A 25,673-nucleotide genomic window follows, 5' to 3' on the forward strand; every position below is an offset into this window, starting at 1 on the left:
TGATTCCACATGGTTAGCTGTTGTTGAAGATAGAGACGTCGTGTTTGGCCTGGTAGAGGGAGAGAGAGTTCCCGTAGAAACACTTATGGGTAGAAGCTAGGAAGCGAGCAGTGGACTTACGAGATGGTATCCGAACAACAACGGGCCAAGGGTCGCCGAGAGAAGGACATAGATGAAATAAGGCGTCAACTTGGAATACCACGCGCGGAACTTGGAAATGGATGCCATGGCTATCTATAGCATCGAGCGTCTCGAGTCGTAATCTTAAATCTTGTTGACGCTTCTTAATGTTCCTGGATCCTGGGAAAATGACAACAGCAGGATCTTCTTGTCGAGCGACCTTCTCAGTAGAGAGAAAAGAATCGCGGCGCGTTAGGCAGAGTTCTTCTCACATTGGTTTCAGCAAGCTGTAAGTGATTTCATGGCAGATACATCTTAAGACGTGGAGGGAAAGGGGGCAGTCGGAAAAAGAGAGAGGTACGTGTATGATGATGTCGAAAGCTGTCTGTCGTTGGAACTAAGATCGTCCCCACGGCTTAAGCTACCCAACACGTGACCTTGAGGCTGACGAGGTTGCTGCTTTTGTAACTGATACGCAGGAGGCGCTTTGGAGGTGAGTTCGACCAGCTTCCCACCCTATTTGACCTCTATTGTCGAATAGTACATTCTGAATGATTCATTTGGGGCAAACTATCTGCCTTAAGTCGAGACAGCAATCGATTCCAGCCAAGGGAAGATCCTTTTCAATCCATCCGCGAGCCAGTTTTGGGACTCTAAAGCTGACCATCAGGGTATCCTCTTTTACTATCCCAAAGACTCAGCGAGTTGATTCTTCCATTACAGGTCCATCGACGCCAGTGCGCCTCGTTGCTCATTATCTCTCAAAAGCATGATCTTTTCACATCATGCACGCAAGTACGCCTTGCCATCCTGGTCTTGATAACCATGCTCATGCACTGCCTCCCCACTGCGCCAAATTAGTCCCGGGGCTTCAAGGTTAATTCGATTCTGGGAGACTCACCAATTGTGCTACCAAGTCGCTCGCAACATCAAGATATGGGTAAGGACTTGAGATTTCCTTCTCAACATTCTTGTATCTCTTGCTAACTGGTCGCCAATATCCTCCTGCAGCTTCATCTTCCAAACGGTCGGAACTCGCATGGCTCATCTCTCCAAACCCACTGGCTGGCCGGCTGGTTGAAGGGCTTGTAACAGCACTGTTACTGCTTGGTGTCTTGTTTCTGTTTTGGTCCTTCTTTGGATCATGCCAGATAACGTTCTGATAGCCATCACACTTGAAGTCCACCACAAAAGTTTGACTCTCGAGTGCGTAGAGCTGAATGTCAAGGAAAACCCATACTCCAATGTTTTCACTTGGTATTTTCTTGTTCAATGCTGCAAGACTGTCCGGTCGACTTAGTGATTGTCCAGGTCCAGTGAAAGCGTCTTGGCCTAAGGAGATGAATTCGCCTGTACCGGTATTCTGTCTACTACTGTGTCCACTGCTCAGAGGTGACTTGCTCTTTGATGGTACACCATTGGAAGTGTTGTGGCCGTTCAACTGAGTCACCCCCAAAACCGTCTTCACCTCGTCCTCCGCATACAACCCGAGCTGTTCAATGTGCTTCTTTAGCTGATTCTGCGCTTCCTGTGGGAGACTAACGGCCGAACTATGAGCCGAAAGGGACGGAGCCTCACCAGGCATCAGCATACCCTTTTTAAGCACGCGCGCCCGTATGCTATATGCATCGCGAGGTATGTAATATTCAGGACCCACAAAATCATATCTCTGCTGTAGAATTGTGTGTCGTTCGCCAGGAGCAAGGTCAACTGGCAGTGCAGGAAGATTATCTCTCTCGTCTTCACCATCTGCAAATACTTCTGGTTTTAGCCACGGATTGATCTCCCAATCTGCACCCTGGGCACTGAGCGCTGCATACAGACATTTCATGGCTTCATATGGTTCGTTCCGAGACCGAATGCCGAATTGCCACTTTCTGGTCTTGGGTTTAGCAGCGGCAGTGCGCTTCTCTTCTTTGCTCGCGGTAGTCAAACTTTGTGGTTTGTCTTTGGACTCGCGCAGAGAATTCAGCTGCGTGACTGACCTTGAGTGGGGTTTCAGAGCTCTCGAAGTAGCTTCCTGCTCTTCTTGAGACCTGTAAATTGGATTCCCTTGTTCGTCTTTGATTTCTTCGGGTATGGGGCTTTCTAAATCTTTCTTGTCTACATCCTGTGAGGGATGAAGGGCGAGATCTGGATCTTCACCTCTCGCTTTTGCTCGTTCCCGTATCTGCATAAGTTCTTCATGTACATGTGGTAGAGAGGTGTTGAGAGCACGGACGGTTGAGACCCTTGGTTTCTCTACCTCCTTCAAGGGCATAGGTGTGTCAGAGAGTGCGCGACTTGTTCGATGGCCATCACTTCTGGTGGGTGTTAGGGGCTTCACGCTTTCGAACTGTCGCCCCGAAAGAGGTGAACCGGGGAAGTTTGGATAATTTGGTTCGACTGGAGGTGACGAAGCCATAAATGATTCCAACTCAGGGTTCTCGGCAAGGTATTGCGGCGTATCGACCATCAGCTGGTTTTCTCGCACTATCAGGTATGCGTCTTTGATAGCACTTGGCTCATCTTTGCTCAGTGCATCCTTAACGTCTTCCTTGGCGTACCCCATAGTCCGGCCCAATTTACCCACGACTTGCTCGTGTATCTTTTCCACAAATTCAAGCGACATTCCAGGGGCAAGTTGCCGAGGATCAATTGCTTTGGAAGGATCGACACCGGTATCTAGGAACTCCTCCACAGGGTCGACGAGGTAGGCGGGCAGATCTTTGACAAACCACTCGTCTTGACGAATCTCTGGAATGGTGATTCGGTGGACGGGATGGACTTGAAGACATCGTTTGATCAAGTTGACCGCTCCCGGAGGGGTTTGTGAAGGGATGTGAAAGGTGCCCGCTTGAATTTTCTTGAATAAGGCAGGAATAAATTCATCGTCAAAAGGCAGTCTGCCGACGAGGAAAACATAGAGGATGACACCGCAACTCCAGACATCAACTTCGGGTCCAGCATACAACTTTCCGCCAATAACTTCAGGTGCAGCATAGTTTGGACTTCCACAACTGGTCTTGAGGAAATTGCCATCCGTCATGATATTACTGAGACCAAAGTCGGCGATCTTGACATTCATGTTCTTATCAAGCAGAAGATTTTCTGGCTTTAGATCCCGATGAACAATCTTATGCCGATGGCAGTACTCTACTGCGCATATGATCTGTTGGAACAACTTCCTTGCCTTGGCCTCACCCAGGCGGCCGTGTTTGACAATGTAGTCGAATAACTCCATGGGGACGTACTCCAAGACCATGTAGATATCGGTCTTAGTAGTGATGACAGTGTAGAGCTTTATGATATGCGGGTGGCGGAGCAGTTGAAGATATTGGATCTCTCTCTCAATGCGACCAGCCATGTCTCGACTAATCAATTTTCGCCGACTAATGGTCTTCATTGCCACCTCTTGTCCGGTGACTTTGTGTCTGGCCAACTTGACCTTGCCAAAGGAGCCTTCACCGATATTGCGAACGAAGCTGTATTGATGCAGGCGATTCATGGCTCGGGCAGTGCCTGGTGATTCGGAGGCTAGAGTCTGGTCTATCCTGGCAGGTGGAGAGACAATAGGAGGGAGTGAGGAACGCACTCGAGTAGAGTCCCCCTGGGGAAGGGACATGGACAGTTCATCATCATTAATGGTGGACGTCATGATGGGGTGAAGTTGCTCAGCGCGAGGGGTGACCCGGCGCGAGTAGTGGACCGGCTTTGGTTATCACTGAGCACCTAGGCTGAGCGGAGAGTGTAGAAGGTATTGTAGGCAGTGCAATCGATGCTCCACCAGTAGACACTGAATTGGTGTGTACCGTAAGCATCTCAAGATTGCAGACTCGGAAATTCAAGCGTCGAGGCGTGCTGCGGCGCAAGAGGCACGGTCAGTCGTTCACAGATGAGGCCAAGCCTCCCAACAGGGAACCGTATCAGTGGATAGATCGATCGCTGGATAAATACGAGGTGTGGAAGATAGCAGGTATGTGAGTGGCGGGCTAAAGCTGTTGGGATTCAAATAAGTTGGAAGCCCAGGTCAAATGGTACCAAGGACGACGATGTCAGTATTGGGTCAGAAAAATGAACTGTCGTGTGGATGATTGCTGCGGCGGGATGAAGCGTCTGCACATCATCTTCCCAATTGTTTGCACAGAAGAGATGGTGGGAGGTGGAGGGGGACGGGAATTGAGGGACTCGAGAAGTTAGAGACGTGGACGCTTGGACGCTTGGGTTCTTGCTAAGCGGACACTGAGCGATGACCTGCGGAACATCAATACGGAGTACGGAGTATGGGTGTCTTTGGGTGCGGCCGTGGGCAGCTTTACCTACGTACAACGTCACTGGAGGCTCGCCTATATTACCGTTAAAGGCAAGGCTTCCACCAAGCCTACGCTCCCGCTCCAGAAGGTCTTAGTGGGGTATGCGGGAGACCCTCGGGCACCAGGTCCTCCCGAAGGGCCACGTCCGAGGAAAGCATACATCGGAGGTTTGATGGGGACTCGGTAGGCTTAAAAATGCCATCATTTCAGCAGTTCTAACATCGGCGAGGTTTGGTCCTCCGTTCAACCAAGTGCCCAGGCTTGCAAGGTATTATTTCTCCCTAGGAATATCGAGGTCGATTCATCTCATCTCAACACTAATCGAGAACATGATATGTAGTCGTTGCATTATCCACCCTTCATCTCGTTGAATATTGGTCTCTTACAAAAAGCTATGCTGTCCTGTCCCGTCCTGTACTGGCACATGGCGACTTGTTGCACGTTCATGCAAATGATATCAACCATGTTGGGAAATCTCCTCGACATAAGCGCTGCCCAATATCTTGAACTTGGGTTGCCCTGTGTTCTTCCACTTTGCGAACTATTATTCTTTAGGTTGTAGCTCTTTCCATGTATCTACTACTAGCCCTAGCTCACTTTCACGTCCTGGTCTCTCCACTGGTCTCTCCCAGTTGTCAAATGACTTCATATCATCAGCTTTGTGTTTCGTGAGGCCCCCTGTGCGTCCTCCGAGTTTTGGTCGTCAATGTCGGTCCATAAGTCTTCCCCTTCTGAGTGATAGAACCAATACTCTGCCGCATACCTAACTTCCACCATTTCCGCCGCATCTCCGCAGGTAGGTGGTGTGCCCCCAGCCATCTCGACACGATAAATATCCCATGATTTACCAGGACTTCGTGAATGAGCCCAGCGTCCATTGGATATCTCATCCTCAGGAGGCAGCACTGTCTCGTACGCATGAGCCTCAAATGTGGCTATCTCGAAAAGTGTGATTATTGCAGTATCGTTGATAGTCCCAATCGTGCCCATACATTCCAGCGTCGAGTTCTTGAGCTCCATGTAGTCGAACTGGTGGAGCTGTGGAACGAGCGAGTGGAATGTCTCCTCATCGGGAATCTTTGGGACCAGAGGTGCTGCATTGTATAGCTGGGTCGACTGTGATTGGTACATAGGGTCTTCACTCGGACCCTGGCCATCACACGTGAAGGCATAGATGCCAACGGCCAATGCAAGGTAGGAAAGAGGCTTGTTGGAAGGTGGTGGAGTGAGACTGTCACTGCCTATGGGAAATTAGCCACAGATTCGACGAGGGCTTCAATCGACATTGGAACTTACAGAATCCAGTCGGCCCGCATGTACTGCTACCTCTTAAAGGGACAGTCCAACCCGAAGCTGACGCGGGAGGAACATCTTTGAGATCCTCGCGACGCTCGAGTGTCCTGAGCGATGCTGCCTCTCCAAAGCAACCGAGCAAGAGGGAAACGAGCAGCCACCAGAAGTGGCAAGGAATGGCGACCATAACGGCCTACAGCTCTTTGAATGAATGAAAAGAGAAGCAGCGTCGATGGTAAGAGATAAAAGAATGACTGTGCACAAAGGCGGAAGGAGTGTGTTTGGAAGGTTGTACAGGGGAAAGATGGCAATCTTTTCACTCCATCGTCAGATAGGCAATATCATATCAGTTCAGATTCACACATTCTCCGCCAAGCGATATATCGAGCGGGTGCAGATTCAAGGCCGTGAAGACATGCCATTAACGTTCAAAGAATTCGAGGTGGCTTGCATGCTGTGCTGATAGGATGGAAGTGGTGGCCGTCGCTTTACTTGGTCAGAATGGGACTTTGAGTTTTTGAGGGGGCTCTTTCCTACCGACCATCACAACTGATTGCCCCTGCCCGCGAACACCATTGTTGAACAATCCCAAGGTTATGAGAAGCTCGTGAGCACAGTATTGAGTGGATCTTGTTTGGTATTCCTACCTAGATACATACCTCTGCGCACTCTCATCGGCACACATCTTGTTCCGACGGAAGATGTTAGAACATAAATTCTCATACCCCAGCGCCTCGCTCAAACCAGACAACACAGCTCAACATAGTAGTGGTACATTTTCACGTCAGTCTTGAAAAAGGAATCTTGATCAAGCTGCTCAATCCGAATCGTGGTCGCCTTCATGCCGCTTCAGCCAGACACGCTTGTAGGGTCCTTCTTGTCCTGCCATGGCTTCTTGACGATCTGCTCTCATACCCTCCAAAACTGCCACAACCCCTCCGCTTCTGAGCCTTTCCAAGACAACATTCATGCCTTCCTTTCCATTAAGTAATGCTGTCTTTGTTCTTTTTACTCCAATGAGTTCAACCGTGCGCTGAATGCCAGCTGTCGACCAAGAAGCAAAAAAGCCTTGTTTGGGAACTTCCTCTTCCTCAGAGGTGTTGGCTTGTTCCTGCTTTTTCCGTCCCAGAAGCTTTCCCTGGCCTAGCTTGGATACAAAGGTCACCACGGTCCTGCAGGATGTGCTTTCCTGCGGGCGGTACCCATCCGTAGCCGAGGTCTCAGAGAGTCGTTGACGCTTATAGCTCTGACGTTCAATGACACTCAGAATGCCAGTCCATTCCATATTTTTGGACTCCGTTTCCATCCATCCTTCTTTGACATCGATTGTGCTCCTTTCCAAGATGTAGCTTTGGCTGGAACCATTGGGTCCAGCAAGGCCACCTGGGAGAAATTTGAGGATGCCAGGTGGGACTTTCGACTTCTTCAGATGAAGCCTGATGGTGTGTAGGCGTTGTGTTTCAGGATCGACATAGCGATCAATGACATCGCTACTTAAGACATGTCTTGAGTATGGGTTCGGGTACCGCAGGAAATAGGCCAGGGTGACTGCGGGAAATGTGTAATCATAATTGAAAGAGCTTTCATAGAATTTCATGCTGCAACAAGAGCATGAGATGAGAATTGTAGATACTGAAGGCTGTGGACGATGAGAGAGGGGAGGCCAGGAGGAGAGGCTGGGGTGATGAAATGAATTTGCCTCTCGCGTGAGCTCTCTTGGATCGGCAGAATCAAGGACTCGGACTTGGTGCAGCCACATGGAAAAGCACAGAAGAGAAGCTTGGCTGCGGAGGTGGAATGCCCCCAAATGCTCCCTTGTACAACATCAGCCCGATGTGGCTTTTTAATTCCGTCCACAGAACAGACGCGAAATCTAATCTAATCAATAATGCGTCACGTGACTATAGCTGAGTCATCGACGACTGCCAAGATATCACACGGCTCTACCCGCCCAGAAAAGGGGAAGTGGGCGACTTCCACCCAAAATCAAGTGGTCCATGCCGTGTCGGGGATCCAGCCTACTTGCTCCTGACTCACATATAAAAATATCCGTGAAGCAGGGCCAACAATCTCGAAAACAGATTGGCCTGCTATTCATCCAAGATGGCTACCCCAGCAGATGAGCCGGGTCAACCACCCAATCTTACAACACTTTCACTTGCCGACCAAGCCCCCTCTCAACCCGTTGAACAAAAAATCACACCGTTCGAGGTATCTGGTGGTGTAGACGCAACAGGTAAACTATTGCCAGTTGACTATGACAAACTCACACGACAATTTGGAGCCACTCCCATCACGGCCGAGCTCCTTGAGCGATTTGAGAAAGTGACTGGCAAGAAACCACACCGCTTCATGCGGCGAGGCATTGTCCTATCACACCGAGATCTCACCAAAATCCTGGATAGATATGAAAAGGGCGAGCCGTTCTATCTCTATACAGGACGAGGGCCGAGCAGTGACAGCATGCACGTCGGCCATTCGGTCCCCTTCGAATTCACCAAGTTTCTCCAGGACGTCTTCGACTGCCCGCTCATCATCCAGCTCACCGACGACGAGAAATACATGCACTCCTCCGACAAACTCAAGGTCGAAGACTGCCAGAGATTCTCTGTTGAAAACGCCAAGGACATCATCGCCATCGGCTTCGATCCCGCAAAGACATTCATCTTCTCCGATTTCGGCTTCATGGGCGGGCCGTTCTACGAGAACGTGACACGCATGGCGACGAGAATCACCATCAACCAAATCAAAGGCACGTTCGGGTTCAACGACAGCAACAACGTCGGCGAATTCTTCTTCTGCTCCATCCAGTCGGCAACCGCCTTCGCGACATCCTTCCCGCACATCTTCGGCACCGGCCCTGGCGTGCGCAACATCCCGTGCCTGATTCCGTGCGCGATTGACCAAGACCCATACTTCCGGCAATGCCGCGACAACGCCGAGAAAATGAAGTACAAAAAGCCTTCGATCATCCACTCCATCTTCCTCCCCGCGCTGCAGGGCCCGGGGTCGAAAATGTCTGCGAGCGTCGACTCGTCCGCGATCTTCCTGACCGACACGCCGAACCAGATCAAGAACAAAATCAACCGCTTTGCCTTCTCCGGGGGCCAGGACACGGCGGAGAAACAGCGCGAGCTAGGTGGCAACACCAAAGCGGATGTGCCGTTCCAGTACCTGACCTTCTTCATGGAGGACGACGTCGAGCTCGCCCGCATCAAGAAGGCTTACGAGTCTGGCGAGATGATGACTGGCGAGATCAAGCAGATTTGTATTAAGTATTTGCAGGAGTACGTCGCACAGTTCCAGGTCAGGAGGAAGGCGGTAACAAATGAGATCAGGGAGGATTTCTTCGCGAAGAAGCCGCTCCATTATAAAGGCAATCCTAACCCGGTACAGGCCCAGAATAAATAGACACGATAGACAGAAGGTAGTTGTCTATACTCCATTTAGAAAGACGATTCACGAGTCGCCTATGCTGCCACCGCTTTGTTGTAGTAATCTTGGCTCCACTTGTCTTGCACCTACTTGGAAATGGCTTACGAGATATGCGACCGTGGAGGAATTCTTGTCGCCATGCGATGCTTCGTGGCATACGATATTTATGTAGGACATCCCGTTCGACGCTCTGGAGAAATGACTTGCTTTATGTTGCACATGTTCTTGAATAACAGTGTGGCTATGGTCGGTCAACCTAGGCATGCAGATACATGTTCAGGAAAGCGGGAGTCAAAAGGAACACCGCCACCGGTGCCCACCATGCAAATTCGACTTGAAAAGGGAAATTAATGGATGCGGGAAGTCAAAGACCAGTGAAACATTTATAGGCGAGGGCTGTAACATTTGCTTTAAAACTAGGAGGAGTGTCTCTGATCTCCGTCCTAATGCATTCATTCTTCCTTGCGACAATGCTATGTGGCATCAAGGGGCAGGGGTAGGTGTCAGTTAATCCTTTTTGGGGAAACATAGGCTTGCCCTAATCGTTGCTATCAAACGTTAGACAGGGTGAGTGGATGTCTGGTCTTCATTGGCGTAACTCGTCTCAAAACATAAATATCAGGCACCTAGGGCACTCGATACGGTAAGGAATGTACATAGATTGGTTAGTTCTCTAGTAGGTGTGCCGTTGAAGCGGCGTCATGGTCGTGCGAGGTCTCGTGCGAGGTCTCTTGCAAGGCTTGCAGTCGCCGACGAGCCTAGAGGCAGAGCCAATTAGGTCCTGGCAGAAGAGTCGGGTGACCCGATCAGGCTACCTGTAACCCCTTCCGCCAGGTAGCTCAGCATAATTATTAGAGATACGAGATGCTGAATTGAGCTCGTAGCTCGTAGGTTGCAATGGAGGTGGAGAGCTCAATTCAGAACGTGGGGCCGGAAGAGGTGGCGATGCAATAGGTGAGACAGGGCCATAGGCGTAGTTATGAGGCTGGGGATTGCCGGTAGGAATTCCATATCCTGGATACGGACGACCTTCGAATGGCTTTGGCACTGGTCCTGCAGGAGGATATGGTGCTGCAACAAATGCTGGAGGTGGTAAGGGTGGAGGAGGACTACTATAGTGTGTTTCCTGGGGTGGACGGTGGCTGGTACCATGTAACTTTCGTCGACGCAAACACAACCATACACCTGCAGCAAGCACTGCACAGAGAAAAAGGAATCCACCAACAGCAATTCCAATGATAGTACGTGTAGACAATCCATCTGTTATGTTCTGGGAATCACTGGAGCTCGTCGACGCTGCTGTACCTGAGGGTGCCCCAGTACCACTGCTGGATTGGGTAGGCGAAGAGTCGGTTGTGCCCGTGCCCGTACCCGTGGTCGCGATTGTATTTGACGATGCGGCATCTTCATAAAGCGTGTTCCAACTGCGCGGAGGTTCTTGGCCGCTAGGATTTGTTTCCACTGTAAGAGTTCCAATGATCGAGTCTTCGCAAGTGTAGTAAAGTGCGTTTAGGGCTGGAAAGGTGTGTGGGATACAGTATGGCCAATTTTGGTTAGTACTATATCATATAGTCAGAGCGTTTCTTGCAAGGCGGAGGCGAACAAGTGCAGGTACCATTTCACAGTATTTGGGTCCATTTGACAACCCTGGGGACAAGCTGAGGAGGTGTAGAAAGCAACATAGTCGATACAGATATTCTGGTATTCGCACTCGGCCTCGAGACCATTATCACAACATCCAATCGCTCCACTCGAGACTATGCAGTTCCCATATTCACATGTGACCAGAGCACCTGGTGAGATGGTGAGCAAAGGGTCGATACTCCTGTACAAGAGGACTACTCACCAGCCCGACCATCCACGTATCCGCATGTGTAATCTGGTGCCATCAGCAACGCTTGAGAGTCTCGCCGAAGCAATTCCGGTTGCAGGAATGGCTTCACGGTTGGTTTGGGACTGGGTGTGACAGCGTTCATGATAGACAAATCAGCCTGTTGATGAGGATCATCAGAAGCTGTCGTTAAGGCTACGGTGCCTAACAACAATGAGAACAGCATTGTAGTGTTTGACATGTGTGATGGGGGTTAGAGATGGAGAGAAAGAGCTCGCCTTTGAAGAAAAGTTTCTAGCCTCCGTCTGGCGTTCGTGAGGGTCTTAAATTATTGGTGCCCGGCAGCCCAGCGATCCAGTGAGTCTATTGACCGTATAGCCCATGCTCGTGTTGGACTCGGCTGTGTTTGCTTGTTTTCATTCGCAACACGAGCGTACCACCGCTAGGCGTTCTCACACAGACCGTCTTCAATATATCCACAGCATCTCGGAGACTGTGAGCCGCATGTCTTGACTTATGAGCTTTGCTTTTGCTACCTAGGTACACATTGATGCAGGTTGCTGTAGTTTGAACTTGGGGCAGAACTGACGGCTTTATCGGAGATATATGAACAGTCGAGTATCAAGGACAGTCCTTGCAAGAATTCAGGGTCTGGGAGCATTAGATGGTATTGCCAACGTCCCCAAGCCATTGCCAATGTAGACTCTTCGAAAGTATTGGCTACAAGCTTTTAAGAGCTGAAATCGGTGCTTGGTAGAGGCGAGGTGTGAGCTTGGCAAATTGTGTGTTGCAGAGGTTGGACCACACGACTGTGACTTTATTGGCAAGATACCAGATCAAAATCCTTTATTTCGTACTCTGTCTGTGGCTGGTAAGTACGAGGTGGTCAAATGGGGCTGAAGCCGAGCAGCAAGGATCCGTGGGCCAGGCTGATTCAGACTCGATGTTCATCCTTGGCTTGACCAAGATTGTGTTAAGCTTTGTAATGATTTGGGCATTGCCTAAAGCCGCATTCCATGGTCGATTATTGGTGAGTGGCTGGGTGTCACTTACCTACATATATGGGGTCCTTTTGTGAAAAAGGCTCTAGAGATACGGAGAATGCAGAAGATAGACGAGGGAGTGAGTCCTGCATATCTGGCCCTTACCATGGAGTACAGCTTCCTCGTTCACATACGCATGACATACTTGCTGGATGGTTCACCAACCTTTAACCTTGAAAATGGTCCATGGTGTTAACAATCCAGCATGCAGGCTTTTGTGAAGGCAGGTATTGCGATTGTGTCGTTGAACAATTTTCCGATCTTGGTGTGGCTGTTCACCAATTGTGGTTTAGTGATGAGGTTGGCTGGGTTGGCGTCACCCAGGCGTCCTGGCACCACCTGCTTACCTAAGATCAGGCTCTCATCAGTCTCACGTGATTAATATTGCCAAGACCTTGGGGAAGCGCAGGTGCGTGCGGGCAGGCATGATCGGGCTAGCGATGATTGACGCAAGCGCAGCCTAAAGGAAATGTCACTTTGGCTGGTATTTGTCCACCACAGATTGTCTGTCTTTAAAGCTTTATCTCAAGTCTTTGGCCTCCCCTCCCCTTAAGCCACCCGTCGTCGTCCATTGTTCCCACATCCTTCACCACCTTAGATACAACCAAGCCGAACTACCTCAAAACTCGCGCACCCACATGGCAGCCTCTTAATCACTCGCGGACATTCAGCGCGCGCACGCGAGCTGCCCCCAATGGATAAGATCTTGGAGGATAGTGACGCTTTGAATCCGACCCTGCTTCTCGCAGATGAAGGTCAATTCGAGCAAAAGGCCTTGGACCTGCTATCAAAGTTGACCAAGCTTTCCGCACAAGAGTTGGCCGCAAGAGATCATCTTGATGTATGTCCAACCCAGCGACCAACTAGGAATGAAACTGATCACCGTTGTAGGCGATTCAACCATCTACGCATACAATCACCTTCCTCTATGTGCTATTAGCGAGCATCGACGCATCTGCAGCCAGTGGAAAGGCTGCACCTCGCCAATTACCTTCCAGCGTGTTGCCGGAGGGGTCGTTGTGGCCATACATCACCCAAATACTTTTAGAATTCGATCTCATACAGGTCCGGTATTGTGGAACACAGTTGGTACGCATAGTCGAATATGTCGCGCTGGGTGCAGAGCAAACCTCGAACTACATCCCTGCCATTCAACTACTTCACCATGTCATACTTCGACTTGACAGTACGTCTTCAATATTGACCTCGACTCACCGAACTTTCATTCGCCTATGTCTTCTTGCCCAAGCTTATGCTGAGGCCGTCGACATTCTGGATCGCCCAGTTTATCACATACCCACAATACTTGACAACCGCTCGAAAAATTGCATTTGTTCAGGCACAGATCAAAACTCAACATACTTGAACCCAGCAACTGGCCTCACCCAACCCATCACCTCCCGAATATTCCTGGAATATTATCTACTGGGTGCTCTGTCGTACCTGGGAGCAAGACGCTACAAGGATGCTTTGTTCTTTCTTGAGGTGGTTCTTTCCGCACCGACAATACCAAATGTTGCGAGCATGCTACAGATTGAAGCCTACCGGAAGTGGGCGCTTGTTGGTCTGATTCAGAATGGGTCCACCCCAGAATCACCTAAGAACGTCTCACAAAGCTCTCTGAAGCACATCAAGGCGCTCGCCAAACCTTATGACTGCGTTGTTGATGCATTTCAGAGCAATGACCTCGACAAACTCCGATCAGAGATTGAGGCAGGAAGTTCTTTGTGGCAAGAGGATGGAAACTACTGTCTCATGATGGAGGTCTACCAAGCATTCAGGAAATTCACAATCCTACGTCTGGGCCGAACTTTCGCGGCTCTTCCACTGACCGCGGTAGCAAGGAAAACATCAGCCGATGTAGAAGATCTGACCGAGACCAGGATGTATCTTCAAAGCCTTATTGCCGAGAGAGAGCTTTATGCCATGCTCGTAACTTCAGAATCCGGAGAAGAGATCCTACGCTTTCATCTTCCATCAGTATCACTCAAGAGCGAAATTGAAGTGGAGAAAGCCCTCGCACTTCAGACTCTACAGCTCCAAGGGTTGCTCAGACATATCCAAGATACTGAGCACCGAATGGAGACTTCCAAGGAGTATATTGACTATCTCAAAAGGTTAAAGAAGGCCAGGGAGGAAGCGAAGAAGACCGATCCCGGAAGATCAGCAATGGTCGACGGCCTCGATGAAGACATGATGGAAGAGTTTTAGCCGAACCCTGCCACACAGATGAAATATGGGGTACCCAGTCCTGAGTAGACAGCCAATTCCCTGGTGTTCATATTCCAAGTCACTGAGTCGATTTCTCATTCGGTTCGCAGGGCCCCAACTAGATAGTATGGAAGTTCACTCTTGCACTGAGAGCATTCGAGACGCCAGGGAGGATCGGCAATCTCACCCGAAGTCAAATTGTCCAACGTGTCAGACAGACAATCATCAGAGATAGAACCCTTGGCACTGATGGGACTGGCCGACGATTGATGAAGTAAAGATATGAACATAAAGCATTCTCAGCAAGCGACTGGCGTTATGAGTTTATGAAGAGCCGAAACTAGGGCTGTACACGTTAGAGAGCGAAAGATAAAACAATAATATTTCTGCTACAACGCGTATTGATTCCAGAAGAAAGTGCGAACTTTTCTCTGTTTCAACGGCAGCTCATCATGTTGTTAGTTGAAGCCGACCTTGCCGGGCACACTGGCATGCCAACGACACCTGGGTTTCTTATCTGATCCATCCCAAGTTCAACTTTGCAACTAATTCTCCACGTGGATATGGGAGTATTTTCAAACTATTTCAAGGGGAAAGGTGACCCAAAGACACGAAAAACACTTCGATCAGCGGAGCTTGTGTCTCTTATCAATGTTTTTCGTGCTTTTCAAGACTATATATTTAGCTAGCATACAAGGCAGGCAATGACGCCTGCACATCAGGTGGGCTAGGTATTTGAATTTGAAGTTGAATTTCAAAAACACCACACTGCATAATAGCAAACTCGACACTTTCCAGCCAAGGAAAGACATGTTTAAAGCGAGCGATGAAACATTCACTTTTTCCCTGTCCTCCACTCCGCAAGGTCCATGGAGATGTGGTTGAGATCCTCCCGCCTTCGCCCTCCTCTCCATTCAATTTTTTAAATTCATGGACCTGGTCCATTTACCTGGTCCATTCAGTTTGCCGACACTTCTAGCATCCCAAAGACCGGTATCCCTGTTCCGTAAGCCATTTCCAGCAATAGGACTACAAACCAGATAAGATATGAGTCGTGATTCGAGTGCCTTGGGATCGAGACTATCATTGCCTCGATGCGTTAAGATGTTACAGGTACAGACAATTTAAGCCTCCTGGACACGCAATGCGTGTCCAGGAGGTTGGATTTATGCTGTGGCGCTTGTCACCTTCTCGATCTCGATTCGTGGCATCGAAGCTGATGCTGATCCTAGATCAGTAACCTTCGCACGAGGATCTGGAAACAAGTCAGTCACGTAACACGAAATCAGTGAGATGCTTCATCACTTTTGCGGTTGTAGTCTTTGATCGCCGACTTGATGGCGTCCTCAGCAAGCATTGAGCAATGCAGCTTGACTGGGGGTAGACAGAGCTCCTTTGCTATCTCGGTGTTCTTGATCTTTCCGGCCTGCTCGAGGGTCATGCCGCGGACGAGTTCGGTCAAATATGAGGACGAAGCGATAGCCGATCCGCAGCCAAAGGTCTTGAATTTTACATCGGCGATAGTCTGGTTATCGGGGTCGACCTTGATCTGCAGTTTCATGACATCACCGCAGGCGGGGGCACCGACAAGACCTAAAGGAATTATCAAAAATCAGTTTCCATCATGAAAAGACCGATGATCGGAGTGTCCGCGGTGAATTTGCGCGGCCTCGGGCTCGGCCATAAGATATGAGTAGTTGACACACCTGTACCAACATCGTTTGCGTTTTTGTCCATAGACCCTACATTTCGAGGATTCGAATAATGATCGAGCACCTTCTCATGATATGACCGTCTCTGAGATGGCTGTACGGCAGCGGGTCTTAGAAATGGCGATGCAATTCTGGAGGCAAGTGGTGATCGGACGGAAGATTGGACCGAAGTGGTGATGGTGCGAGGTACGCTCAGAAGAGCTCTTCGAGACATGGCTGAAGACTGTGTATATGTGCAGAGGGCTTTTTGATGAGGTTATAAGGTTGCTAGAGAGAAGTTGAGATAGTTGTAGATGGTGAAGAGGTGGAATGGGTTGATGAGTTTGTACGATTGGGGTGTGTTGGATAAATGATTGACGACAGAAGGCAAACCCTGGAGGCAAATCTTTGGAGCGGGAAGAGAAGAGCGAAGCGGGGACCAACGACCAACGGACAAGGGACCCCATTAAAACTCCGCTAGCCCTCTTCTGGAATAGCGCCAAGCTTCTGGAAAGTATGACGTTTTCGCATCTACGCGCCCTTTGGGGTTGCTCTTTCCGCGTTGAACACTCGGACTCACGTGCAGACGCGTAGTTTCGAGGGCACTGGCACCACACGCGTAGGAGCACCAGCGAATCTTCACAATCCACCCTCTTGGATTCAACAAACACTGCTCGTCACTACAGGTTACATTTCCGCAACTCCACAATCGCCATAATGCCTTTCCCATCAAAGAAGAGAAAGGCAGCGAACCAAACCTACAACGACAGTGACGTTGATGTTGATGTCCTTACAAAACGCGGCAAGGCATCATCTGGAGCTGCATTCAAACCTGCCTCGGAACCTCTCTTCGACTCGGATGGGAACCGATACTGGGAGATCTCAAAAGCCAGGCGTGTCACCCTATCTGATTTCAAGGGTAAACAAATGGTCAATGTCCGGGAATATTATCAAAAGGATGATGAATGGCTCCCCGGAAAAAAGGTGAGCTCTAACCGCAAGGCTGACCATGGAGCATATGTTCATAAAATCGGATAGGGAATCTCCATGACTGTTGAGCAATACTCCGCCCTCATCAATATCATGCCTCAAATCGAAAGCGCCCTGAAGCAGAAAGGTGAAACGATCCCTCGACCCAATTATGGTCAGCAAGCAGCAGGTGGTGACCAGGATGACCAAGGGGATGACGATGACCAAATCGAAGACAAGAAGGCCAACATCGAAGCGACTAGTGATGAAGAAGAGTGATGCTCCAGCTTCACTAACACGAACCATCACTCCTGGCATTACGGATGATTACACCATCTGCCTAATTGAAGATATAATCCAATAGACCTGTGCTTCATATAAAACATTTGCGCTTACAACACCTTCAGGTATGTTCTAAGTGTCTCTATTCGTGGTCTTGGTTGGTGGGGAAGCTTATGAATGCTGCTGTGATACAGTGCAGGGCGGCATGGCTCTTTCATCAACAGTTGACCAATGATCTCAAGAACTACTCTCCCACTCAGCTAATCGGGAACCCAAGCTGCCCTTCTTCCAGTGCTTCTCATAATCTTCTCTGAGCTGCACCTTGCTCTGTTCACCAGCTTTGCCGTAACCGCCTCCTCCAGGAGTTAGCTGAAAGTCGAGGATTAGCACTCTGTTCCGTTTGACAAAAATGTCGGGATCTGCCGGACTTACAACAATAATTCTTTCACCAGGGGACATGGACGCTGTGTTCTTGGCTCCGAGACTGCCGATCATTAGCATGGTCCTCCAGGCATATGCAACGAAGATGGGAAAGCTCAAGCATTGAGAGCTCTCCCAACAAACGACCAGCACTAGCGAAGGCATGGACAATCACAGGTGGCATACCTGATATACTTTTCCTCGTACTCATCGTCTTTCCCACTCTCACGCTGCTTTCCTTCATGCTCACCACCCGACCCTTTCTTCATGACCTTCTTGATTCTTCTAACCCAGATATTCTTACCGCATTGTGCGTCGCCACCACCATGCAGACCGTACGGCCTGTACACTCTGCGCTCGCTCAGGATACTGACTTGGACAGGGATTCGGAACTCAATATCACGAACCACACCATCACCCCCTTTATGCTGGCCAACACCACCGCTCCCAGCCCTCAGGCTGAACTGCCGAAGAATGACAGGATATCTTCTCTCAAACACCTCCGCATCTGTTATTCTCGTATTCGTCATGTGCGTGTGAACTCCACTGGTCCCCTCCCAGTCCTTACCAGCACCACTCCCACCAGCAATTGTCTCGTAATACCCGAATCCTTTCTGCTGCGCACCGCCCTTGAGATTCCCACCAAAACCGAATGTCAGATTATTGCAATCGCCCTGGCTCGCCGCACAGGCCTCGAAGCACTTGAACACCACGTCGGTCACGCGCTGACTGGTCAGAACGTTTCCTCCCACCACGGCCGCTTTTTCACTCGGGCTCAGGAAACTGCCAGGTGGGATCCTCACATCAACGGGCTTCAAACACCCCTGATTTAACGGGATGTCCTGATCGATCAAACAGCGCAGGCAGTATATGATCGCAGAGTACGTCACCGCCTCTGGAGCGTTGATGTTGCCGTAGACCTCGGGCCCGGTGCCGTCGAAGTCGAACACCGCCTCTCCCTTCTCTGCGTCAATAGTCACGCGCAGGCTGATTGGGGACCCGTCATCCATGTAGTCCGTGGCCTGAAGATCCTTGCCTTCGAATCTCTTGCTCACGTCCTTCAGCAGCTCCCGCACGCTCCGCTCCGCATTGTCTTGGATAGCGTGCATATAGTACTGCACCACATCCTCGCCATAATCCTCAATCAGGGTGCTGATCAGGTTGATGCCTTTCTGGTTTGCCGCGATCTGGGCCTTGAGATCGTTGATGTTGTCCGCAAGACACCGGGTCCCGCTGCAATCCGGATACTGGGCAGGCTCCTCGTACAGGATCTGCGTGATGCGCTCCTCGTCGAACTGGCCCTCCGAGACAAGTTTCTCAGACTTGATCGCCGCGCCCTCCTGGTAGAGCTCACGGGAGTGCGGCGGCATGGAGCCCGGGAGAATGCCTCCAATATCCGCGTGGTGGGCGCGACTCGCCACGTAAAACACAATTTCTCCGCTCGACGAGAAAGCGGGCGTCACGACCGTGATATCCGGGAGATGGGTGCCGCCGTACTCAGGGTGGTTCGAGACGACAACGTCTCCCTTCTTCAGCTTGCCTTCCCAGATCTTCGCCTGCGTGCGCACGCACGTCGACATGGAACCCAGGTGGACGGGCAGATGGGGCGCGTTGGCGACGAGGCCGCCCGCGGCGTCGAACAGGGCGCAGCTGTAGTCAAGCCGCTCTTTGACGTTCGTGCTGACCGACGTCTTCTGAAGCGCCCGGCCCATCTGCTCCGCGATCGCCATGAACCGGTGCGCGAAGATCGAGAGCAGGATTGGGTCGACCTCCGACGTGTTCGCTCTCTTCGCCGCCGCTTCCTCTCCGATGTTGATCACTACGTGCGTCTCGATCACCAGCGCCGTTGCGCCCGGCGTCACCACGATCGTCTGCGTGCCGTCGGCGATGATCGCGGGCCCGGCTACGCGTGTTCCGACATCAAGGTCTTCTAATTTGTAGATCTTGGTTTCTTGCCGGCCGCCTTCGAAGTACACCTGCGAGGTCGCGTAGGCCTTGTCAGAGGATACATTTGTAGGTTTGATTTCTTTGAGTTGCTGGTCGGCCGTCTTCGACATGCCGCGAAACGATTTGCCGATACCGCGGACCCGGACGTCGTCGACGATGATATCCCTGTCTGGTAGCGTGAAGCCGAATTCTTGTTCATGTTGACGTACAAAGGCTGCGCCGAACGCGAACTCGTCGCCCTTGTACAGGTCCTTGGACTCCTCTGCGGACGGTTTGATGACCATCAGTGCGGACTCGGTGCCACGGTAGCGCATGTTGAGATATTCTTCGTACTGGATGGAGTCATCGTCGAAACCTTGGTCTTGGAGCCGTTTGCGCGAGCGCCGCTTCAGCTCGTCGAGCTTCGACTGCAAGCCTTCGCGCTTAGCGCCAGAGAGGTCCCACACATGAGACTCGGGAACCTGTGACTCGTCCACCACGTCTGCGAGAGCCATGCCATACGCCGATAACACAGAGGAATACCGGTGGACCAGGATCTGGCGGATGCCGAGTGACTCGGCGATCGCGACGGCGTGTTGGCCGCCAGCACCGCCGAATGTCGCTAAACGATGTTGTGATGTATCGTGACCCTTGGCTTCGGTCAGCGAGCGGATTGGTCGAGTCATGGTTTCGTTCGCGATCTTGATGAAGCCATAAGCGACTTCGTCGGCAGACATGTGCTTGTCTGTCTTGCTGTTGATTTCTTGGGTTAGCTCGTCAAAGAGTTTTTTGCTTGCTTCGGGGTCAAGGCCTTCGTCTTCATTCTTTCCGAAGATCTTAGGGAAGAAATCTGGGAGGAGGCGTCCGAGGAAGAGGTTTGCATCCGTGACTGTCAAGGGGCCGCCTTTGCGGTAACATGCCGGTCCAGGATGGGCGCCTGCAGATTCAGGTCCAACTGTGAAGAGGCCGTTTCTGAAGAACAACCGGGACCCACCCCCTGCCGCCACAGTGTTGATGTCCAATTGAGGAGACTGAATAGTGACGCCCGCCGTTGTAGTCTCGAACACGTGTTCATATCGACCGGCGCCATACCGACTGACATCTGTGCTCGTGCCTCCCATATCGAAGCCGATGACCGGTGTCTTTGTCTCCGGGTCGTATGATGTCAAAGCATACCCAACGACACCACCCGCCGGGCCCGAGAGAATCGCTCGTAGTCCTGAAAACTTGTCCACATCCACCAGCCCACCGTCAGATTGCATAAATTCACACCTGGCGCCTTTATCCCCACCTTCCTTTTTGACGCTCTCGGTTCCAAGACCACCTTCGAAGCCCGCCTGGAACCCTGAGATGTACTTTTTGATTGCCGGCGTGAGGTACGCATCCGCGCAAGCAGAGGTTGTTCGCGGCACAAGCTTGATCATGGGCATGAGCGCATGGCTCAAGCTGACGTTTTCAAATCCGATTTCTTGTGCCAGCTTGCCGACCAATGCCTCGTGCTCGGGGAACGTGTAGCCATGCATCAGACACACGGCGACACTGCGGAACCCGTCGTCATATAGGCTCTTCAGCTGCTCTTTGACCTTGTCCTCGTCAGGTCTATGTAAGATCCTCACAGCCTCGCCGGACAAGCCGCCCACGAGCTCATGGTCCTTATAATCCTCGTGCTTGGCCTCCACCTTGGTCTGATTCCGCTCGGGATCCTCAGCGTAGTCCTCGAGCGTGACACGCTCGTCGATCTCGATGACTTTCTGGTAGAGAACGTCTGGTCTGCGGATGGCGAGGTCAAAGATCTTGGGTCTTGACTGGTTCCCGATCTCTAGACAGTCTTTGAAACCGCGGGTGACGACGAGGGCCATCTTCTCGCCTTTCCGCTCCAGCAGCGCATTCGTCGCAACTGTTGTCCCCATCCGGATGCTCTCGATCTTGCTGGTGTCCAGTGCCTCACCTCGCCGGATGTCCCGGCCTGTGAACTTCGACATCAGCCGCCGGATGCCTTCCAGAGGCGCATCCTCGTAGTTCGACGGGTCTTCAGACAGCAGTTTTATGATGATATCATCTTCCATCCGCCCTGTTCCCGGGTTGCCGACGCAGTCCGTGAACGTACCGCCTCGCTTTTTTCATGCTGTATTAGAAGGGATTTATCCTTTTGCGGTACTGAGATTGGATAAAGGTGATTTGCTTATGATCCAAGAGCAACAAAGAGATCTCTGAACTCACATCGATGGCAATGCGGATGCCCTTCTCAGACCCGCTTGCGTCCCCCATCCTGTCCTCCCTAGGTTCCTCTGTCGATTGGGGAAATTTCCAGAGAACCCTAGCTTGGGCTTACGCTTCGCCTTTCCAGTGAATTTGATGAAGAAGACTTTCTTACTTCGGAAAAGTACAATATCAATTACAAAGCAGGAATATAAAACTCCAAAAGTAAAATATATCTGATGGAGAAGCCCGCTCTCAAACGACCCCAAGAAAGCCAAGGGAGAATGGGATCGATTAGTATGGTAAGCACCACGAATCGAAAGATAAAGCTCCGAGGAAGTTGCCCTGCTTCTAAACGTCCTGGTAGGAGAGTTGACAAAATTAATCGACGTCGATAGATATGCTTGCCATGGAATTACTTGGTTCAGAGCAGGCCGTCCGTTTTGGGCAGGAATGTGCATGCCAAACATCTGTATATCGGCTCGGCGTCCCGATGGTCTTTTGGCCTCATATATGCGGGACCTTGTAGTTTCCCCAGGATGTAAGAGGCACGGTACTTCGTAATAATAATTCTCATCTCCATTGCCGTAGTATTAAGTGAGATATCGCTGGCGCAACCATATCCCATTTCCCAGACCCCGCGGTTGAGTGAGCGAAACACCTGTAATATGTCGTCATCGGCTGATTCGCTGAGGTCTCCGATGACGGCTCTCCCTGTCCGCCGCTGCTGCCTCTTCACGGAGCCCACAAGCAAGACTTCCAACACTCGAGTCTTACATTCATGTAAAGGGATGGATATGGAGGAAGCATGACTTTTGACCTGTCACTCTGAGATTTGAACGTCTGCTAGAAATCACGGCTGACTAGAACTTAAAAGTCCATTGAATCGTTGTAGAACCGTCCACGAAAGGATGATCAAGAGTCTCTACGAGCAGCATTTGCACTTCTAACCATCGTTCTGGCTATGTTTGATTATAACCTTGGAGTCGCCTTCAATGCCGCTGGAACCCTTGTTTTTAGCCTACCGTGCTCCCCTGGCTTCTCCTGGCCCCCTAATTTCCTTGACGACTCTGTCTACATCATGCAGTCTTAATATCATCCTCGTGAACAACAATTCTGTCCTCCTCAGAGATGAGCCTCTCGCCACTGACGGAGAACCTCGGTCCAGAAGAGACCTTGCGCTCTGCATTGTTGATGGCGGCGTGCACGGCGACAGACAAATCAACATGGAAGAAAGGTCGATTGACGCCGTGGACGGAAGAGAGCTTGCCCTTGGACTGGAAATGTTCGTCCACTCTATCGTGTATTTCCCTATTGGGATGGTCGGCCTCGGGGGCTTGCTCGATGTCGCGGGAGCGGGTCTTGCGGGCCTCGACCTGTGTTTCGCTGAGATCGGAGCTGGACGATTCGCCCACGCGGTAGCCGAAGGTCTCTGCGACGCCGTAGGCGGGTTTCCACTGACCGGCCTGGTTGATGAAGTCCTCGGTTGGGTAACGGAATCCTGCTGCTGCTAAGGCGCGCTTGGTCCAGCGGCTGTTGATGTTGGCAATGTGCCATTCGACGAGCTCGGAGGCTGCGTGCCGATCCAGCTGGTTGCGGACGTCGATTAGCCCTTGTATTGAGGTGACGTCTACGTGGTTTACGGAAGAGAAGTCGAGTACGATCGCCCGGAGGATGGGTCGTTGGTCGTCTAGATTGACTTGCTCGCCTCTTCGTGGGCCGGGGTCGTTCCAAGGACGATCCTAATAAAAGAAAACATTGTCAGTTTCTGGTTACAGGAGTGAGGCGTGGGAAGCTTACTCCAAGCTTAGCGTAGTTCCCGAGCTGCATACGTCTTGTGGCCTTCAAAACCTGAGTCGTAAGATTGTCAAGATAGTGAGCTTGGTTGGGGTATGTGAAGCCTTCGCTGAAGCGGTAAATGAAGATACCAGGGAAAGGGGTTTCGACCTCAATGTCCGGATTGGACCCGTCCTGGTGCTCAAGTGGTAAAAATGCTTCTCTCACTGTTTCGATTTATTTTTCGTCCGGTCTGTACGCTTTTCGTTCCGCTTCTCGTAGCAATTCTTCTCCCGAAACATAGTGAATCCTGACGCGATCAAGGAAGTTTCCTTTGGCCTTAGCAACTCGGAAAAGTAGCAAGGTCGCCGAGGCTGCAATGGTGAGGTAGATGCCGTTTTCGATATTGGTGAAGATTGTCAAAAGAACGCCAGCAAAGAAAATGATGACTTCCAGGGGAGAGATCTCCCAGAAGCGGTAGACCACATTGGGGTGAGTAATTAGATCGCCCACAGCGTGTATGATTAACCCAGCTAGACTGCTCATGGGGATGTAGAAGAAAACACTGGTCAATGCGTATAGTGCTAGAAGGACTATGACAGCAGTGAATACACCAGCAAGAGGGGTGCGAACACCAGCTTTAGACTTGATAGCCGTTCGAGAAAATGAGCCTGTTGCTGGATAGCCTCCTAGAAATGGCCCTAGTAGATTCGTAAATCCTAGAGCGACTAGCTCTTGAAAAGGGTCGATAGTATAATTATTGATTCGGCCAAACGACTTCGAGATGGCGATATGCTCGATCACCAGTACAATCAAGCTGGCCGGCAGATCGGACGAGAATAGACCAATGAGTCGAGTATTGATCACAGGGGCCCCTGCATGCTGAAAGCCTAGGAGGAATTGTTGGTTAGATGAAGACAGTCGAGCCGTGGATTGCCTTACCTCGTGGCACTCTCCCTAGAATCCTGAATTTGGCCTTGCTTGCATCACCGTTGATATGCCTATTGGCTAGCCAACTGATCAACGTATACAATAGAATAACAAAGGACATGCGAAGAGTCGAAATAAAAAACCAGGTCTTCTTTTGGTTCAGCTGTTTCTTTTGCATAAAGGTACAAAAGTACTTGACGACGTAGAGCAAAAAGAGGGCGCTTAGCCCTATTGCTGCATCCACTTTGGCTTTTGGAAGGGCTTTGAGTGTGTTGATGAGAACCAAGTATGCGGCTTCTCTGGTGTTTATCCTCCGGATGCCCAATAAGGCTGGTACTTGGCCAACTGCGATTGAAATAGCGGCACCTGTCATGAAGGAAGTAATGGCGACCAAGGGAGTAAACTCGACAATCTAGCCTGCCCTGATCAAGCCAATAAATAGGAGCACGGCACCACAAATGACTGATAATCCTCTGGCAATCTGTTCCGCAGGGATATCAGGATCAGTCTGCTGGACTTTCAGGACAATGTTGCCGACAATGGTTGACATAACGGCAACGGTCTTGGCTGGTTAGCTGGGCCCTGAAAATTTGAGGCTTATACTCACACCGATAGTAATATCTTTAGATGTGGCAAACGCCCAGTAGAGGATGAAGCCGACGAAGGATGTATACAATCCAAATTCAGCCGTTAGCTGGGCTAGAAGGGCATAGGCCATCCCCTGGGGTACGACCACAAAGCCGACAGTAATACTTGTGGGGTAGCAGATGCATTCTAACAGCATGCTTGCTTAGAAAGGATATGGATTCCATAGATTATTCCATGCTGATACATGCTTCCCAAGAAACATGTATGGGTCAAAGGAAGACCAAGTTCTGCCGAATGGCGCCTTCAACAAGATCTCAAGATGACTTACCAGCAATGAGGTCACCGGTAAGCCACTGGACATTGTAGTGAAATATCCATTGCAAGAATGGGAATAAACTTGATACGTAAGATCTGGCGGAAGCAGTTGTTGGAGTAAATTTGGCCAGCCACTCTTTCGCCGTTGGTTCACGGTCGAAGAAGGTCTCGGACGATGAGGCGCTCTGGTCTTCTCGAAGCTCACGGCGGTAGTCGGCTTCGATACCCAGTGTTTTGGCTACGAAATGACCGGCTTTCGTTGAAGCTGGCACCTCCGACATCTTCAGGGTCACAGACGGTGGAGTGAGAAAGAGATATGTTCTGCAGAGCAAGCTCAACAGATACTTATTCC

The 25,673-nt window shown here is 50.7% G+C and overlaps 11 protein-coding genes across 11 annotated transcripts; 3 read left to right on the forward strand and 8 right to left on the reverse strand.

The window, feature by feature from the left end:
- Nucleotides 1–997: 997 nt before the first annotated feature.
- On the reverse strand, nucleotides 998–3,757 carry A1O9_00762 (CAMK/CAMKL/AMPK protein kinase; the record flags this gene model as incomplete). Its single annotated transcript, XM_013409925.1, has 1 exon — nucleotides 998–3,757. The coding sequence occupies one exon, from the start codon at nucleotides 3,755–3,757 to the stop codon at nucleotides 998–1,000; it is 2,760 nt and encodes a 919-aa protein (XP_013265379.1).
- Nucleotides 3,758–5,057: 1,300 nt separating this feature from the next.
- Nucleotides 5,058–5,892, reverse strand: A1O9_00763 (uncharacterized protein; the record flags this gene model as incomplete). The annotated part of the gene is made up of 2 exons (XM_013409926.1): nucleotides 5,058–5,653; nucleotides 5,709–5,892. 2 exons carry the CDS (start codon nucleotides 5,890–5,892, stop codon nucleotides 5,058–5,060), a joined length of 780 nt encoding a protein of 259 aa, XP_013265380.1.
- Nucleotides 5,893–6,522: 630 nt separating this feature from the next.
- On the reverse strand, nucleotides 6,523–7,302 carry A1O9_00764 (uncharacterized protein; the record flags this gene model as incomplete). Its single annotated transcript, XM_013409927.1, has 1 exon — nucleotides 6,523–7,302. The coding sequence occupies one exon, from the start codon at nucleotides 7,300–7,302 to the stop codon at nucleotides 6,523–6,525; it is 780 nt and encodes a 259-aa protein (XP_013265381.1).
- A 506-nt stretch (nucleotides 7,303–7,808) lies between these two features.
- On the forward strand, nucleotides 7,809–9,116 carry A1O9_00765 (tryptophanyl-tRNA synthetase; the record flags this gene model as incomplete). The annotated part of the gene is made up of 1 exon (XM_013409928.1): nucleotides 7,809–9,116. One exon carries the CDS (start codon nucleotides 7,809–7,811, stop codon nucleotides 9,114–9,116), a length of 1,308 nt encoding a protein of 435 aa, XP_013265382.1.
- A 3,592-nt stretch (nucleotides 9,117–12,708) lies between these two features.
- On the forward strand, nucleotides 12,709–14,225 carry A1O9_00766 (uncharacterized protein; the record flags this gene model as incomplete). Its single annotated transcript, XM_013409929.1, has 2 exons — nucleotides 12,709–12,855; nucleotides 12,906–14,225. 2 exons carry the CDS (start codon nucleotides 12,709–12,711, stop codon nucleotides 14,223–14,225), a joined length of 1,467 nt encoding a protein of 488 aa, XP_013265383.1.
- Nucleotides 14,226–15,510: 1,285 nt separating this feature from the next.
- A1O9_00767 (iron sulfur cluster assembly protein 1, mitochondrial) lies at nucleotides 15,511–16,151 on the reverse strand (the record flags this gene model as incomplete). The annotated part of the gene is made up of 2 exons (XM_013409930.1): nucleotides 15,511–15,818; nucleotides 15,932–16,151. The coding sequence occupies 2 exons, from the start codon at nucleotides 16,149–16,151 to the stop codon at nucleotides 15,511–15,513; spliced, it is 528 nt and encodes a 175-aa protein (XP_013265384.1).
- A 482-nt stretch (nucleotides 16,152–16,633) lies between these two features.
- Nucleotides 16,634–17,164, forward strand: A1O9_00768 (MFS transporter, SHS family, lactate transporter; the record flags this gene model as incomplete). The annotated part of the gene is made up of 2 exons (XM_013409931.1): nucleotides 16,634–16,900; nucleotides 16,955–17,164. The coding sequence occupies 2 exons, from the start codon at nucleotides 16,634–16,636 to the stop codon at nucleotides 17,162–17,164; spliced, it is 477 nt and encodes a 158-aa protein (XP_013265385.1).
- A 575-nt stretch (nucleotides 17,165–17,739) lies between these two features.
- On the reverse strand, nucleotides 17,740–21,495 carry A1O9_00769 (5-oxoprolinase (ATP-hydrolyzing); the record flags this gene model as incomplete). Its single annotated transcript, XM_013409932.1, has 1 exon — nucleotides 17,740–21,495. The coding sequence occupies one exon, from the start codon at nucleotides 21,493–21,495 to the stop codon at nucleotides 17,740–17,742; it is 3,756 nt and encodes a 1,251-aa protein (XP_013265386.1).
- Nucleotides 21,496–22,791: 1,296 nt separating this feature from the next.
- On the reverse strand, nucleotides 22,792–24,791 carry A1O9_00770 (SulP family sulfate permease; the record flags this gene model as incomplete). Its single annotated transcript, XM_013409933.1, has 4 exons — nucleotides 22,792–23,454; nucleotides 23,513–23,711; nucleotides 23,748–24,378; nucleotides 24,431–24,791. The coding sequence occupies 4 exons, from the start codon at nucleotides 24,789–24,791 to the stop codon at nucleotides 22,792–22,794; spliced, it is 1,854 nt and encodes a 617-aa protein (XP_013265387.1).
- A 39-nt stretch (nucleotides 24,792–24,830) lies between these two features.
- A1O9_00771 (SulP family sulfate permease) lies at nucleotides 24,831–25,136 on the reverse strand (the record flags this gene model as incomplete). The annotated part of the gene is made up of 2 exons (XM_013409934.1): nucleotides 24,831–24,985; nucleotides 25,028–25,136. The coding sequence occupies 2 exons, from the start codon at nucleotides 25,134–25,136 to the stop codon at nucleotides 24,831–24,833; spliced, it is 264 nt and encodes an 87-aa protein (XP_013265388.1).
- Nucleotides 25,137–25,275: 139 nt separating this feature from the next.
- A1O9_00772 (uncharacterized protein) lies at nucleotides 25,276–25,602 on the reverse strand (the record flags this gene model as incomplete). The annotated part of the gene is made up of 2 exons (XM_013409935.1): nucleotides 25,276–25,307; nucleotides 25,335–25,602. The coding sequence occupies 2 exons, from the start codon at nucleotides 25,600–25,602 to the stop codon at nucleotides 25,276–25,278; spliced, it is 300 nt and encodes a 99-aa protein (XP_013265389.1).
- Nucleotides 25,603–25,673: the final 71 nt, after the last annotated feature.

Source organism: Exophiala aquamarina, assembly GCF_000709125.1.
Source record: "Exophiala aquamarina CBS 119918 chromosome Unknown aczIA-supercont1.1, whole genome shotgun sequence".
NCBI lineage: Eukaryota > Fungi > Ascomycota > Eurotiomycetes > Chaetothyriales > Herpotrichiellaceae > Exophiala > Exophiala aquamarina.